At 34.3% G+C, this 16,355-nt stretch overlaps 1 protein-coding gene across 1 annotated transcript in view; it reads left to right on the plus strand.

Moving 5' to 3' along the window:
* Positions 1-16,355, plus strand: part of PCDH11X (protocadherin 11 X-linked) — an 807,063-nt gene that overhangs the window by 548,597 nt on the left and 242,111 nt on the right. Inside the window, exon 6 of the mRNA XM_032258722.1 lies at positions 4,495-4,693. Coding sequence (XP_032114613.1) covers positions 4,495-4,693 — 199 coding nt within the window. The remainder of the gene's footprint in view (positions 1-4,494; positions 4,694-16,355) is intronic.

Genomic DNA, 16,355 nt, shown 5'->3' on the forward strand with positions numbered 1-16,355 from the left:
CAATCCCCTGACAGGCCCTGGTGTGTAATATTCCCCTTTCTGTGTCCATGTGTTATTGTTCAACTCCCACTTATGAGTGAGAGCATGTGTCTTTGGTTTTCTGTTACTGTGTTAGTTTGCTGAGAGTAATGGTGTCCAGCTTTATCCATATCCCTGCAAAGGACGTGAACTTATCCTTTTTTATGGCTGCATAGCATTCCATGGCATATATGTGGCACATTTTCTTTATCCAGTCTATCATTGATGGGCATTTGGCTTGGTTCCAAGTCTTTGCCATTGCGAACAGTGCTGCAGTAAACATGTGTGCATGTGTCTTTATAGTAGAATGATTTATAATCCTTTGAGTATATATCCAGTAATGGGATTGCTGGGTCAAATGGAATTTCTGTTTCTAGGTCCTTGAGGAATCACCACACTGTCTTTCACAATGGTTGAACTAATTTACATTCCCACCAACAGTGTAAAAGTGTTTCTATTTCTCCACATCCTCTCCAGCATCTGTTGTTTCCTGACTTTTTAATGATCACCATTCTAACTGGCATGAGATGGTATCTCATTTTGGTTTTGATTTGCATTTCTCTAACCACTAGTGATCATGAGGTTTTTTTTCATGTTTGTTGGCCATATAAATGTCTTCTTTTGAGAAGTGTCTGTTTATATCCTTTGCCCACTTTTTCATGGGTTTGTTAGTTTTTTTCTTGTAAATTTGTTTAAGTTGTTGGTAGTTTCTGGATATTAGCCCTTTGTTAAATGGATAGATTGCAACAATGTTCTTCCATTCCATAGGTTGCCTGTTCACTCCGATTATAGTTTCTTTAAATATTGTAAATTTTTTATATATTATGAACTTGTACAGAAATCCATCAAGCTATTGACAATGTTTCAGTTTGTTTATTTGCAATAACGCAAGTGTAACCACCCAATGGGTTCACCTTGTCCACTGCCTAGACAGAGCCAATTTATCAAGGCAGGGGAATTGCAGTAGAGAAAAAATAATTCACACAAATTTGGTTGTTTGGGAATCCGGAGTTTTATTATTATTCAAACCAGTCTCCATGAGCATTTCGTGAGGAGTTTATAAGGGCAACTCGGTGTGTGTGGGGAAGCCAGTGAGCCAGGAGTGCTGATGGGTCAGGGATGAAATTGTAGAGATTGACAGTTGTCTTCTTGGGCTAGGTCAGTTTCTGGGTAGGGGACCACTAGATCAGATGAGCCAGTTTATTGATCTGGGTGGTGCATCAGGACAGGCAAAATATCTTAAGCACTGATGTTAGGAGAAGTTTAGAGAGGGTCAGAATCTTGTAGCCTCCAGCTGCATGACTCTTAAACCACAATTTCTAATCTTGTGGCTGTTAGTCCTACAAAGGCAATCTAGTCACCAGGCAAGAAGGAGTTCTGCTTTGGGAAAGGTCTGTTATCATCTCTGTTTTAAACTATAAACTAAGTTTCTCCCAAAGTTAGTTCAGCCTTTGCCCAGGAATGGACAAGGACAGCTTGGAGGTTAGAAGCAAGATGGAGTGGGTTAGCTTAGATACCTTTCGCTGTCTCAGTCATAATTTTGCAAAGACAGTTTCACAAGGGCTTATTTAGTACTCTGAGACTTTAGAGTTGAAGCAGCTAAACATTTTATAAACTTTTATGAAACTATGCTTTTGAAGAATACAGCATTGATGATTATTTCAGTAGCTCCCTACTAAATATCTTTAGTAGTAATAAATAATAGATGACTGACAGGCTAGATAATCCATGAATTTTGATGCTCTGTAACACAGGGTAACATTCAGATTATGTCTGTATAGACATGATCAGAAGATGACCTGAAGCTTTTATTTTGCTGTTTTCACTGTGGTTCTAGATACAGAGACAAACAGAAAAAGGGATATTGACTGGGCAAAAGCATACAAAAAGATATTTCAGTTACATTATTTCCATGATAAATGCTTTAAATCTTAGAAGGTACAATGTGGTTTACTCAGATAATACAGTCAATCTCACTCTTCACAGCTTCCACACAACCCAACACTCACACCCAAAAATACTAAAACCAAGACTGGGTGAGGTGGCTCATGCCTGTAATCCCAGCACTTTGCACGGCCTAGTCAGGTGGATTGCTTGAGCTCAAGAATTTGAGACCAGCCTGGGCAACATGGTGAAACCCCATCTCTACTAAAAATACAAAAAATTAGCTTAGCGTGATGGTATGCCCCTGTGGTTCCAGTTACTTGGGAGGCTGAGGTGGGAGGGTCACTTGAGCCTAAGAGTTAGAGGTTGCAGTGAGCCGAGCTTGCGCCATTGCATTCTATCCTGGATGACAGAGAGAGACCCTGTCTCAAAAAGCAAAACAAACAACAACAAAAACCCCTGCCTTCTGAACGCCTCAATATTACTTAGTTCCAGCAAGCTTTTATTTATTTCAGTTTATTTTCTGCTCATACTGATTCTGCTAAGAGTTGAGTTACCTTAACGAACACCACCTGCTACTCCCTCAAACAGGCCCAGAGAAATCCTGTCTGGCTGTTACACTTACATGTAGAAAATCAGCAGACTATTTCTCATTAGGAATAATTTTATGATCATAAACCTGTTCCATAAGATATATTGTATTACATGTTACATACATTAGTCATTTCCTCATATTTTATAGAGATTTTAATATAAAAATAATGGCTAAAAATTAAAGAAGATTCAAGTGAGCTACTTAAATATTGTATGCTTCTATTATATTTTCATATATCTTTCAATAAGTTTGAAGTATGATACTGAAATCTTTTAATAGCTCCATCTGAAGAAATGGCTGACTGTTAGACCTGAATTTGTGAAGATGTATGCATTCTGTCATGAAAATGCCTAGGACTTAAATTGTTGTAATCTTCAATGTATGTAAATCTCTAAACATTAAATCTGAGAAGGCCATGTGTAATCAAACCTTGTAGCTTCTGATTTGCAACCTTGGAAAACTCACCATGGAAAATAGAAGCTGTATTGAAAATAGTTGGAGTACTGGGAGCATGCCATACTGTGGGGAAGCTCAAGCTAGCTGCCTGGAAAGATGGTATAAAAAGAGACTTCAATGCTGAGAGAGATCCAGCTGTTCCAGCCATTCAAGTTCAGGTGCCAGATACGTACATGAAGAACCCATTGTGAACATTCCAGCTGGTGGCTTTATTGGAGTTATCCTAATCATCTTCAGACATCTGAGCACCCCCTACTTAAGCTAGCAGCCATTGTGGAACAGAAATAACTATATTTGCTGTACACTACCTAAATTCCTGACCTAAAAATTAAGAAGGACTATTGGTTTTTATGTCTCCAAAGATTACTGATGGCTCACTATGTAACAATAGATCAACCAAAGCACCAAACTACTGGGCAGCATGAAAGTTTCAAATTATTTGAAGCTGGAATGTTCATAATGGGTTCTTCATGTACGTATCTGGCACCTGAACTTGAATGGCTGGAACAGCTGGATCTCTCTCAGCATTGAAGTCTCTTTTTATACTGTCTTCCCAGGCAGCTAGCTTGAGCTTCCCCACAGTATGGCATGCTCCCAGTACTCAAACTACTTTCAATGCAGATGCTATTTTCCATGGTGAGTTTTCCAAGGTTGCAAAGCAGAAGCTACAAGGTTTGATTACACATGGCCTGCTCAGATTTAATGTGGTCTCAGGCTACATGAAAATCTGAATACCAAGAGGTGATGTCCATTGGAGAGCCTATTTTTGGAGACTACTACATATAGCATAGCAATGCTGTAAACAAAAATGCTGCTACAAGATCTGGTGAAGATGTTACAAACTTCTTCTTTTGGAATCCAAATGCTTCACGTTTATATTTTTACATGTATACATTTTTTTATATTCTGCTAGGAATACCATTTATGATGATAGCTATAGTTTGATTTTATAATTACCATCAACTGTTATCCATATTATGTAATTATTTTTGTTTTGTTAGAAAGTGAAATCAACTTAAATGAATTCCAATTCAAAATTCTGTCCCTGAGATTTTGCTAAAGATAATGTACTTTTAGGTTTCTAAGCCTACATGATTGAATAAATCTGTTATTATTTACGGTTTCAACTCACTAGCAACTTACAGACACTGCAAAAAATGTATGGTTATATTTATCCACACATATTATTAAAAAATAAGTTATTGTCAAATAACAGCTAAATAAATACATGTTAAAATGATGATTGGCATTTCCAGTTTGTTCAAATATGCTGTAAAGCCAGCTGTCTCTTGCTTTAGAGCAAGTTGGCTTTCATTCTGCATCTGGTTGTGCCTTGTTCTGAAATATAATGGAAGCAACATTACCTTCAGGTGAAGAAGATTTGAACACAGAATTGCTTATCACAAAAGCCTGAAATTGTACACAACTCAAGATAATGTGTCTTTAGCAGATAGCTGAAATAATTCATTTCATAAATTGCAGACATTAAGCAATTATTCAGATCATATCTGAAATCCTGTAATTTTCATTCTCCCTTTCAGTCCCAGCGGCGTGTCACATTTCACCTGCCAGAAGGCTCTCAGGAAAGCAGCAGTGATGGTGGACTGGGAGACCATGACGCAGGCAGCCTTCAGAGCACATCCCATGCTCTGCCCCTTGGCTATCCTCAGGAGGAATACTTTGATCATGCTACGCCCAACAATCGCACTGAAGGGGATGGCAACTCCGATCCTGAATCTAGTAAGTGATACCTCTCTGGTCCCTCAGTATAAATGGGTTTACTGTGTTTGCAATTCAAGCAGGCATAGCCATAATAACATGGGCTAATTCATTATATTATTGGAAACAGTGACACAGTTTTTAAAAGGTAAACATACAGAATTAGATGGACGGCATATATGCAGCAGTTGATAATATTTGAAATGTATGATCATAACTACTTTGAATGAAATTTATTATGGTGACTTTGTTAAGGCATAGATAGAATTTCCCATTTATGTATACCTGTATATTTATTTGTATATAAACAGCCAATTTATTTTATTTTTTTCATTTATTTATGGAGGTATAAATTTTTTCTAATATACAAAAATTATTGTCTAGATTTTATTTTTATTTTTAGTAGAGATAAAAAACATTGACAGTTATTTTCTTCCTGAGGAAATAAGAGATCCTGACTCCAATGTAGGAGAGTGCATCTGAGGTTTTCAATAACATACTGAAATCACATGCCTGCGACATGTTACTGTTTAGAAAGGTATTCACATCACATTTTGTCTTCAGACAGAAGGCACGAAATCTGTGTTTTGCAAATTCCAAAGATGTTGAAGTCTTTAAAAGGACTATAGAGTTGATATTAAATAAAACTTCATTAAACGTATTATCTTGAACATGTAGCCACCAACCCTGCTGATGTACAATTTCAGGAAATAGAAAATTTGATAAGGTATACGTTTCTCAGAAGATTTTTGAAATCGAAAGTAGCTACAATTTACTCCATATATGTTATATACATAAAAGAGCGCAGGTACAAGACAGCATATGATATATGTGAGAGAAAAGTCATAGCCATAAAGCAATATGAAAAAAATGGGCCTAATACCTGACATAAGCATAAATAAGGTAATATAAAGTGGACATTTTCAAAGGTTATTTTGAGCATTATGGATTGCAGGGATGTATAATTCAAATAAAGCATCTAAGCTTTAGAACAAAATAACTTCCCTATCTTTGTATTTTAATCCTCTATTTTTAAAATTTCAAAAAATAAGGGAAATGGATTGGTTAAACATTATGATATAATCTAAGGCTAAACATGTGGAACCAATGACAACATAACATCAACTTTTTCTCTCTACAAATTTAGATGCTGTATATTATAGGTATTTTCAATACAAAAAATATTAAAGATTTTTGAGTCAGCAAGTTCAGACAGTCCTAAACATCTGCTATCTCCATTTTCAATTTTATACTTGGAATAAATAATTAGCATTTGTTCTGAGTATGAAAAATTTTCCTATACTTTGTGTTACTAAACCGTCTTTATTTACTTTGTATCTATGCACAACGTACTGATTCCTGGTAGAAATACATAGTTGTGATTTTATTTACCTATGTAATGAACTAAGAGCCAATCTCTAGTAAGTAACAAATATACATTAAGCAAGGGTGCCACTGATCTTTTTTACTTCATAAATTATTATTTTATTTGTAGGTCTATCATGCCCTGTTAAATGGTAAGAATATAGAAATGAAATAAGTATCATTTTTATAAACTACAAAGAGTTGATGATTCATTTGCACATGACAGGTGGTACTAATCCTCTTTCACGGAGGATTGCATGGCAACAATTAAAGAGTAAGCTCAGCGTAAGCATCTGCAGTGCACATCTAACCCTGAAATAAAATTCTAACTGAATGAGACTCAAATGGAATATTGTTGAAAATAAGTGGAGAAGAATTGGTATGTGTTAGAAATTATAGAACATTTAACATTAAATATAGCTTTATAAATCCCAATTATACCTAGAAATAAGTAGTTGTTTTAAAACGTGTTCAAACACAGAGTTCTTAACAGAAGCTGATCTTGTTTATAGTTAAGGATGTAAGTGCTAGCATCAGTGTATTAGCTGACATACTTTGGGGCTTATTAAAAAAAAACTTATTTCTATTAGAAGCTAAACATTTCTGTCTTATAATTATATTGACACTATTATCTTGACCATTAAATATCTTGTCCATGATTACTCTACAGAATAAAGGACTCATAAATTTTGCATTAAAACTTGCTAAATTGATTTTAAGATTAAGATGTCTATGGGCAATGATAATAGTAAAGCAAATTACATATTTTGCTGCTTATTATTTCAATAAACTTATGCAAAAGGCAGAGATAATTAAAAATGAATGTCCATTTTTCTACAAGTCTAACAATATTGTTGAGTGAATGTTTAAAGGTTATTTTTTGCTATGAATAATACTAACAAACTGTTCTCCTACTAAACTTGAAACCTCCCCCTAAACCATGTTCCAAGAAAATTTTCGTTAGGTGTCCCATTTGGGGACAGTCTGAGGCCTTACTAGAAGTGCAAGAAGCACAATAATTTACTTGAAATGAAGTTGCATTGTTTTAATGTGTCATAGTAGTGAAATGCTTAACAGTGAGTGTGTGTGGGGGGTGTGTGTGTGTGCGTGTGTGTGTGTGTGTGTGTGTGTGTGTGTGTGTTGTTTTAATTAAAAAGAAAAAAAAACACTGGTTTAGAATTGGCCATAGCACAGCAATCTCTTTAGGCTAACACTGATGATAAGATACTTTGATTCTTCAAAAAGAAAGGCTATAGCTCTGAAATAGTACACAATAATGAGCTTTCTGATATGGAGCAGATGCCAATAAAATGCGCAGTGTTAGTTCGTAGCACCACAAATAGGAATGTAAAGTGTTAGAGGAAATAAATGCTGTCCTTAAGCAATGGAATTAATTTATGCAGTTCCCGTTTCATATTTTGAAGTGTATTACATCTTCAGTCTGCTTTCTTTCTTGCTAGTGAATTGCCAAAAATAGCACATAGTTCTGAAAATCCTTTGTAAATTTACAAAACAGAGATAAATATGACATTTGTGAATAAGGGTTTTCTGTAAAATTTGCTAGAGGGATTTATTAATACTGCTTTAAAAATATAGTTCCCTGGTTGATAAAAATCTGCTGTTTAGATGAAGAATTTACACAGTTTCATTCTCTTAAGTCTTTTGCCAAGGCTATTAACTTTACTTTTTAAAATAAAGTAAACAAACTCAAGCCAATCATTACTTTTTCGGGAGACAAATTTAATAAAATATCCTGTCTCATTTCATCTGAAGACTCTGTAATTTTTAAATTTTATAATTGCAATCTCTTTACTGTGGCCACTGGACTAAGGGTCACTTAATGTCGTTCATACAGCTCTGTCTTCCTTGAATGACAGCCTATATTCCAGACCTTTCCTCCTACCACAGCCTCATCAAATTATTTAGCATGAACCCTGCTCTTTAAAGGTAGCTAATTGGCTGAGTGCAGTGGCTCACGCCTGTAATCCCAGCACTTTGGGAGGCCAAGACGGGTGGATTACCTGAGATCAGGAGTTCGAGACCAGTCTGACCAACATGGTGAAACCTTGTCTCAAAAGAGGAAAAAAAATATGTTAAAAAAAAGGAAAAAAAATTAAAAACAGCATTATTGGTTGCTACTGGGTTACTGTGGACACTGGAACAGATAATGTCTGCATTTTCAAAGAATTTTCTGTATACATATTCATGGAGACACATGCGGCCCTGTTAAAGAACAAGTTGTGAGTCTACTTTTGAGGATTTTACATATCCAGGTATAGTGTTAACTTACAGATTTGAGAACAGTGAGATCCTCTTAGGGACTACTGTAAACACATTACATATTGCCCTATGTTCCTATCTGCTTATTTTTAAGTAGCCTCAGGAAAAATATGATTTATGAGGATATGATTTTAAAATGCTTTCTAATTTCTTTTCTGAAACTTTATTCTGCTTTTATAAATCAGACTGAGTTCTGAGACATATAGAAATATTAGCAAATGTCTGCCACATTAAACTTCTGAGATTTTTTAATAGTCTATGTATATGAAGCCAGGGTTTTTGTGTTTGCCTTCAAATACAGAATACATTGTTACTCTTTCACTATAAGTAAGTTGGATCTAAAAGGGCACCAATTAATATTTTTAAGTTTCTACTGATCTGCTGGTATATTATAATTTTCCAGCTTCATTTGAAGAGTGAAAATAGCTATGCTTCTTTGGAAGAGAAATGGTGAAATAGAATGTTGCTGAAGAGACTCAAATCAGTCTTCACTTTACTAAGCATACATCAGTTTAATTGAAGAGAAAATCCCCCTAAAATGAAGGGGAGAATGAATTAGTTTATATCAGTATTTTAATTTTCTTCAACTGAACAAGTTATGTCATCTGAATTTTTTAAAACCTCTGCATTGTATATGGTCATTTCACACATGAAGTCACTCTATCTGAAAATGTTATGGCCAATCTAGTGTATAACATTTGATCTTAAAGTAATGAAATACTTGAGTGAAATTTCTCCAACTTTCAAAAAAAAGTTAATGCTTTTCTTGTTTGCGTACACCATAGTCATTTCTGTGATACGAAAGAAGAAAATATAGAGTTTCCAATACATTTAGGGCTAAAAAGTTTCTATAATTAAAATAAAGATAAATATACGTTGTTATTAACTGAAAATAATGCCTGCTAGAGTTGATCTCAGGTTAGCACATCCGTTTGACATTCATTTTTATTTCAGAGTATGAGGTTTGCTTAGCACTCAAGTACACTACTAATTAATTCACAAGGAAGTAATTAATCTTTCCCTGGCAAGGCACTTTGATTGATCTTCTACTAGTAATCTAATAAATTGGTATAAAAAGTGGGAGACCAATTTGATAGACTAGAATGAGTTTCTACACAGAGAAATGCCAAATTTTCTCTTGATCTGCTAAGAGTATTGACGTGAATAACACTAGGGTAATTGCTAGTAAGTGTTCGAACATTTCATTATTTAAATATCTAATTCTAAAGGTAGACAACTGAAATTAAAAAATCAAAACCAAAAACTGTGAAACTTTAAAAGAATCACCTAGTAATGGGTCATTAAAACTCAGCGTTTCATAATTTAAAATATTAGGAGTGAGTTGTCTAAAAGCAAAATAAAGCCATGCAAATATGTTTTTCCTGGAAAATATTGATGTACTAGTACCTTGGGGAAAGCAGTGATCTAATTATTTATCTAAAAAATTCAAGGAGAAAATATGACTCAATTATAGAAAAACGGAGTAGTGTTGGTTAGTATACTTAAGAGGCCAGTAACTGTTCTGATGTGGCAGAAAATCATCTGAATCCACAGTTTAGCTAATGTTATCCATATAACTGTTAATTAAGTGTTTTGTTCTGTTTTGCTTTTACTGCTATATGCAAGGAAAGTTTGACTCCATAGGCTCTCTCATATTTCTTTAAAATGCATTTTTGAGGAAAGTCACATGTCAATTCATGTATTACAATCAAAAGTGAATGCCATCATTTTGTTAATATTTTTACATGAAACAAATAGGAAGTACATTCCCTTTAAGAAAACGAAGTTATGCTCCCTTCAGAGGTCAATTATGTAGTAAGGCCAATTCTGTCTCTGTGGGATATGTAGTTTTCAGATTATTTCTCAAAACTGTGTTCATTCTTAGCCTATGTAATAGTGTCAGCCCATGGTAGAGAGGGGGAGAAAAATATTTTAAATCAGTTCAGCAAACTTAATGTCATGTGTTTTGAAAAATTAATCAATCAATGTTTCCGTGGAGTGATATTATCATTATCAATGATATCAGTTATGGTCTATTTGGAAAAAGAGGTTGAACTCTATGGCCCTGGGTTCTGGAAATAGAGGACAAATGCCTTCTCCATTTCCTCGTCTTGCCAACAGAAAATAATATATAGCTTTATGCTGCTATTGAAATTTTAAAAATTTCATTCACATCTATTAATATTTTTAAGGGAACAATAATATCAAAGTCATTTTTATTCTTTTTCAAGTGAAATATTATTGTAATCATTGGTACTTTCTACATCTACCAGTTTATTTTAGTCCCTCAGTGTTATGTAAATAGTGTTACAAAAGTGTCTATGTATAAATAGATTATAAAGAATGGTTTCACCTAAGAGTTCTGTCATCTGCCATTGTTTTAGAGACAATAAGATATACCTGACAGTGACAGTAGTTTGTATATTAAATGTGCTTAGGCAGGAATAAACAGTGACCTAGTAACAGATGCTCTATGATGTATATTAATTTTGCCATTTAAACTGACATGCTTTTGAAAAGTAAATCTTTCTCTATTGAAGCTTATGAAAGTTATAAATATATCATAATAAGAAAATAGGTAAAACACATCTGATGTTACCATCCTATCATATTCAACTTCCCTATATAAGAGATGCAATCACAATGTAGACCAATTGAAAAATGACTGCAAATTTGTAGTACGTAGGCTTTATGGAGGCAACAAAGGCTTTTTGTTGTTGTTGTTGTTGAGACAGAGTCTTGCTCTGTCACCCAGGCTGGAATGCAGTGGCATAATCTCAGCTCACTGCAACCTCCACCTCCCGGGTTCAAACAATTCTCCTGTCCCAGCCTCCTGAGTAGCTGGTACCACAGGCGCCCGCCACCACACCTGGCAAATTTTTGTATTTTTAGTAGAGATGGGGTTTCACCATATTGGTCAGGCTGGTCTCGAACTCCTGACCTCAGGTGATCTGCCTGCCTCAGCCTCCTAAAGTGATGGGATTACAGGTGTGAGCCACCTTGCCTGGCCAACAAAGGCTTTATGCTAGAGATAATCTTTAAAAAGTCATAGAGGTCATGAACCAAAATGAGAAGTATATCGTTAAAGTTGGAGAACTGAAGACATTTACAGGATTTTATTTGGGTGACAGTCTCTAAAATGAGTGTATCTTTAACATCTTAAATCTCATATGGATTAGATAGAGGTTTATCGCTCAAAAGCAGTCCACTATAAGTAAAGCAATCTCTCTTGTCTTTTCTGTTTGAAAATGACAAGCACTGGGAGATTGGCACAAGCTGCCAATTGAAAGCCAATGCCATAAGGTCGGGAATGTCAATAAGCTTGAATAATCATCTAAAGTGACAGAGAATAGGTGGCCTTCTCTTCACAATAAACCTCTTGCTTCTAAATTTTTATTAAGCTACCTACACCGTATAATAAAGGTCATTTGATGTTTGTCTTTCTATAATTCATGAGCCATGAGGCAATTCATTTTATGACAACCTTTTTTCTTCTGCTTTTTTTTTTTTAAAGTCTTACTCTTGCTTCTCACTTTTCTTTGTCTATCAGACAGACTATTTGCCATTTGTTATTTTTTGTAGTTCTTGGAAAGTCAGTATAATCAGTCATTCAAAATGTAGCATTTGGGCAACTTGGAATTTCAGTAGTGTTAGCCACACACCAGCTTTTTACTTTAAAATGATTTATAAATTTTAATGAATGAAGAGTACTATAGCAACATATTTTTAATCTCTATGACACTTTTAAAGTTGTACAGTAACTTGTATCTTTCATAATTGCTTACATCAACAGAACATTCAACAACTAGTGAATATACCAAAGAATTCACTAAAAAATGAATAACTATAGACCGTCTGTCTTACCATGATTTCTACTATTTTTAAATTTACATTATTGAATGTTGAAGATGCTCAGTAGAGACTAGAATAGAGATGACAATGTTTGCTTAGCCAATTATTTGTCTGTCTTAATCAATAATCTTAGAAATTATCCCAGTTCCACTAGGTACGTGGTCTTCATCTGGCACTTCTTTTTTTTTTTTTTAAAATCAACGTTATATTGGAAATGTTTGTATGTTATCTAAAAAACCTTTTTCTGAATAGTGTATATGACATTAGCCATTAAAAGTTTATTTTTTTCTTAGAAAATTCTCCTCTTGCAATTTCTATAGACCTCAAAGGCTCTGAAAAAGTTGGTAATTTAAAATACTATTTTGGAGCATCTATTTAATTATATGTTAAAATATTTGAATGTTGAGTAAGAATTTTTATTGCAGTAATTCGTTTTGTAATCACTGTTTGTGAAAGCTTTTCACCACAGACCATTGTAGATAACTCATTTCAGGCAATCACCTTACATGTTACAGGACTCTAATCCTTTTACTAAAATTAACTGGGTCTGTGAACTTGGGTAGGTCTATTAACCTGTCCAACGTCTGTGTCCCTTTTTCTTAACCTATATAATAAAGGGATTATAAGAATCTCTAGTGCCCCTTCTAGGGTCATAATTTTGTAACTATTAAAATCCTAGAATTTACATGTGCAGGTGGTTACCTTTGATATTGTCTTTAAATTTCAGAGCTCTAAGGGACCTTGAGTGCTATTTATTTAGTCCAGCTCCCTCATTATGCAAATGAGATAACTGAGATTTGGCCCTTTTAAGCAACAACTTAATGTTCTAAATTAAGATTTGATGTTTATCATTTATCGTGTTCTAAAATAAGAGTCACTGATGTTGGTAAGCAGTTCCTTTTGAAATTTAAATGAAACAACTCATGAGAGAAAAGTAGTATAAAATTTAGCATTATCATCACCCAAGGGGAGTGTTATAATATATCCAAATTGAAAACTTTTTATATATGTGATGAGACCCTTTATTTTTCTAGAAGGTTCTCATTTTTAAAATACCCTGAAAGGGCATTTGGAGCAATATGGACTGCTGATTTCTAAAACTACTGTTAGTGCTAACCAGTGAAAGTCTTGCAGGAAAAATTGTAAACATGCTGAATGATAATGATCAGGAAAATTTGCCACTCTTCACTATGCTTATCTAATGTAGTCAAATTATGTTTATGTGTGTGTATGATTACTTCTAGAGCAACTTGGACTTAAAAACTGAATTTTAGAAGGTAAATTTCCTTTGAATATGATGAAACATATGTAAACAGAATCTCCAGGGGAAACACAGAATGTGTGAATATATACGTCATGCATTCTGCTGTAAACTCAGCACTTCCTCTATATGAAATTCCTGTGTGACTCTATGCTTTCGGGAAGAATGAAGTCTCAGTTAATAGAGAATTGATTAGTGTGCCATATATCAAAATGTTTTGGGTAAACCCTATTATAGTAGTCTTTTTCGGACAATGATTAGAACTTGAGGTGAAAGCAGGATGACTTTCATGGTTACATAAATGTCCTATAAAAGTGACCCTGCTTGCAGCCAGGTGTAGTGGTTCATGCCTGGAATCCCAGCACTTTGGGAGGCCGAGACGGGCAGATCACCTGATTTCAGGAGTTCAAGAACAGCCTGGCCAACATGGTGAAACCCCGTCTCTACACAAAATACAAAAATTAGCCAGGCATGATGGTGGGTGCCTATAATCCCAGCTACTTGGGAGGCTGAGGTGGGAGAATCGCTTGAACCCGGGAAGGGGAGGTTGCAGTGAGCCAAGATGGCACCATTGCACTCCAGCCTGGGTGACAGAGAGACTCTGTATTTTAAAAAAAAAAAAAAAAAAAGTAATCCTGCTTTATTTTCTAGTTCTAGTTCTAATGGACTGAGCAGAGTACAACTCCTCTGCTCAAATCATTAAGTTATATGAAGTTTGTCTTACATATAAAGTCAGTTAGCTTTTATTTATAGACATATAATAGATGACAACATAGAAATTGATGCTCTAGATTAAGAAAGTCATGCAAAAATAAAAATATTTTGAGAAGAAAACTTGATGATCTTGAAAATGCCATTCGTTTTATAGGACAAAATGATTGAAGCATGTAAAAAAAAAAAGTGAGTTTTAATTAACATTTAGAATATTCTACTCCTACACTTTCACTTAGCAATAGTGCATTGCAAGGTTCACTTGGCTGACTATAATTTTTATTTTAATGATGTAGTTTTCCAGGGTTGAGGTCAGACTGTGATTTCCTTAGATTTATGCATGTAACTTAATCTAAAACTAAACGACATTTTTTGCTAACTGATCTTTCCATTTAACTGTACTCTGCCTGTCTCTTTGGAAAATGTGTGTCCCCATATTGCATAAATACCTCTTAAATTTGATTTGAGGGAGGAGTCAATTTTACAGAGGTACATACATATCTTCTACATTCTTTTAAATAATGTAGCTAATTAATCTGGTTTTTAAAGACTAAGTTTAATATTAACAAGGAATTCAGGGATTCTTTGCCTAATTGGGACTGTATTTACAAGGCCAGAGTACTCATTAGAGATATTTTTGATATATGAATGTACCAAAGGCCTTCTTAGTTTTTGGATGTATCATGTTTTTGATTCAGCTGTTTGTGTGTGTGTGTGTGTGTGTGTGTTTTTGTTGCTGTTGTTGTTGTTGTTCAGATAAATCTTCTATAAAAACTACTTTTACTAGTTTAAATTCATTGCAAATTTTGCAGTAGTAATGTTTTCTAGTGCCTCCTCCCCAGTTGATTATGAATTGAATTGGGCAGAAGAACAGGATATGTTGAAAAATGTCACACAAATATCTGTTTTTCTTCAAGTAGAAAATTGGCGTTTTAGGATTCGACCCAAATTAAATCCAAATATTGAAATTCCAATTAAAAGTGCCATAGTATTGAGCTATTAAGTCTTCCCTTCTGAAATAACTATCCATTACATTTTTGCAGAATAGCTTAACTTCTGAAATATAATATCTGAAATCCAAATATCATGAGGAAATATCTTAAACACAGTGAGCCCAATTCAATACCAATGTAACTTTTTGGACTGTCCCCTCAGGGTATCAAAGGATATGAACTGTGGCTAAGTAAAAAAAAAAAAAAAAAAAAAAAAAACCTTTCATCTAGAAAGATCCCATAATGCCCAACAGCCTGAAGTGAATATGTCTATGTGTTAGTACGCAATATAGGATAAAAACAGACTGCTTTCAGGGCAGAGATTTGGACCACTGCGTAAGTGAAATTTATCATACGCTTGAAACTGAACTTTCAGAGCTGCTTTAGCAGTACTATTTTTGTAGAAAGAAAAAAGAAGTTGACCTTCAGAGACCTTGTTTTCAAAAGACCTTGAATTTCTTTGTCTACTCCCAGAAAGATTTTTTTGAAATCAGAGAATTTTAACACCCATAGATTTTAAAAAATACATTACGATGTAAGAGATGCAGATATGTTTAATTCTCTTCTATTTTATTTCTTTCTTAATCACTTATCTACAATACACACCTTAGTGGCTATGAAAATATATATGATTAAATAATTCGTTATAAAGAGAAGCATTCTATTGGAATGGGGCCAGATTACCTAGACTAGAATCTCAAGTCTACTCCTTCCTAGTAGAATGACATTTGACAAGACATTCGGGCTTCCTGTGCCTCAGTTTTCTGCATCCTTAAAATGGGAATAATAAAAGCAGCTGCTTTGTAGCATTGTTGTATTAAATGAATATAAGTACATGTATTTGTCTGAATATATACATATATTTACATCATTTAAAAATATTTTATAAGATAATTATATTCTCACACAGTACTTTTCAGTTTCACATTCATACAGACCAACTAGAAATTTTGTTAAAATGCAAACTCAGCAGTTGAGTGTAGGAACCAGAGAGTTCATTTCTAACTAATCCCTAGGGTATGTGAATGCTGTTGGTGTGGGGGCTACACTTTGGGTACCAAAGTTCTAACAAATGTGTTTAGCAACTGATGCAGGTAAAGATGAGGGAGAGCAGAGCAGCAATTGACTATGATAAATTGAGGCATTAAAATAACTCATGAAGGTCTGTCCTAAAACCTCAAACATTATATTTTAAGATACATAAAATTTTACCATACTAGAG

This window comes from Sapajus apella, unplaced genomic scaffold (assembly GCF_009761245.1).
Source record: "Sapajus apella isolate SASKATOON/1434 unplaced genomic scaffold, GSC_monkey_1.0 scaffold104, whole genome shotgun sequence".
NCBI classification, from domain to species: domain Eukaryota; kingdom Metazoa; phylum Chordata; class Mammalia; order Primates; family Cebidae; genus Sapajus; species Sapajus apella.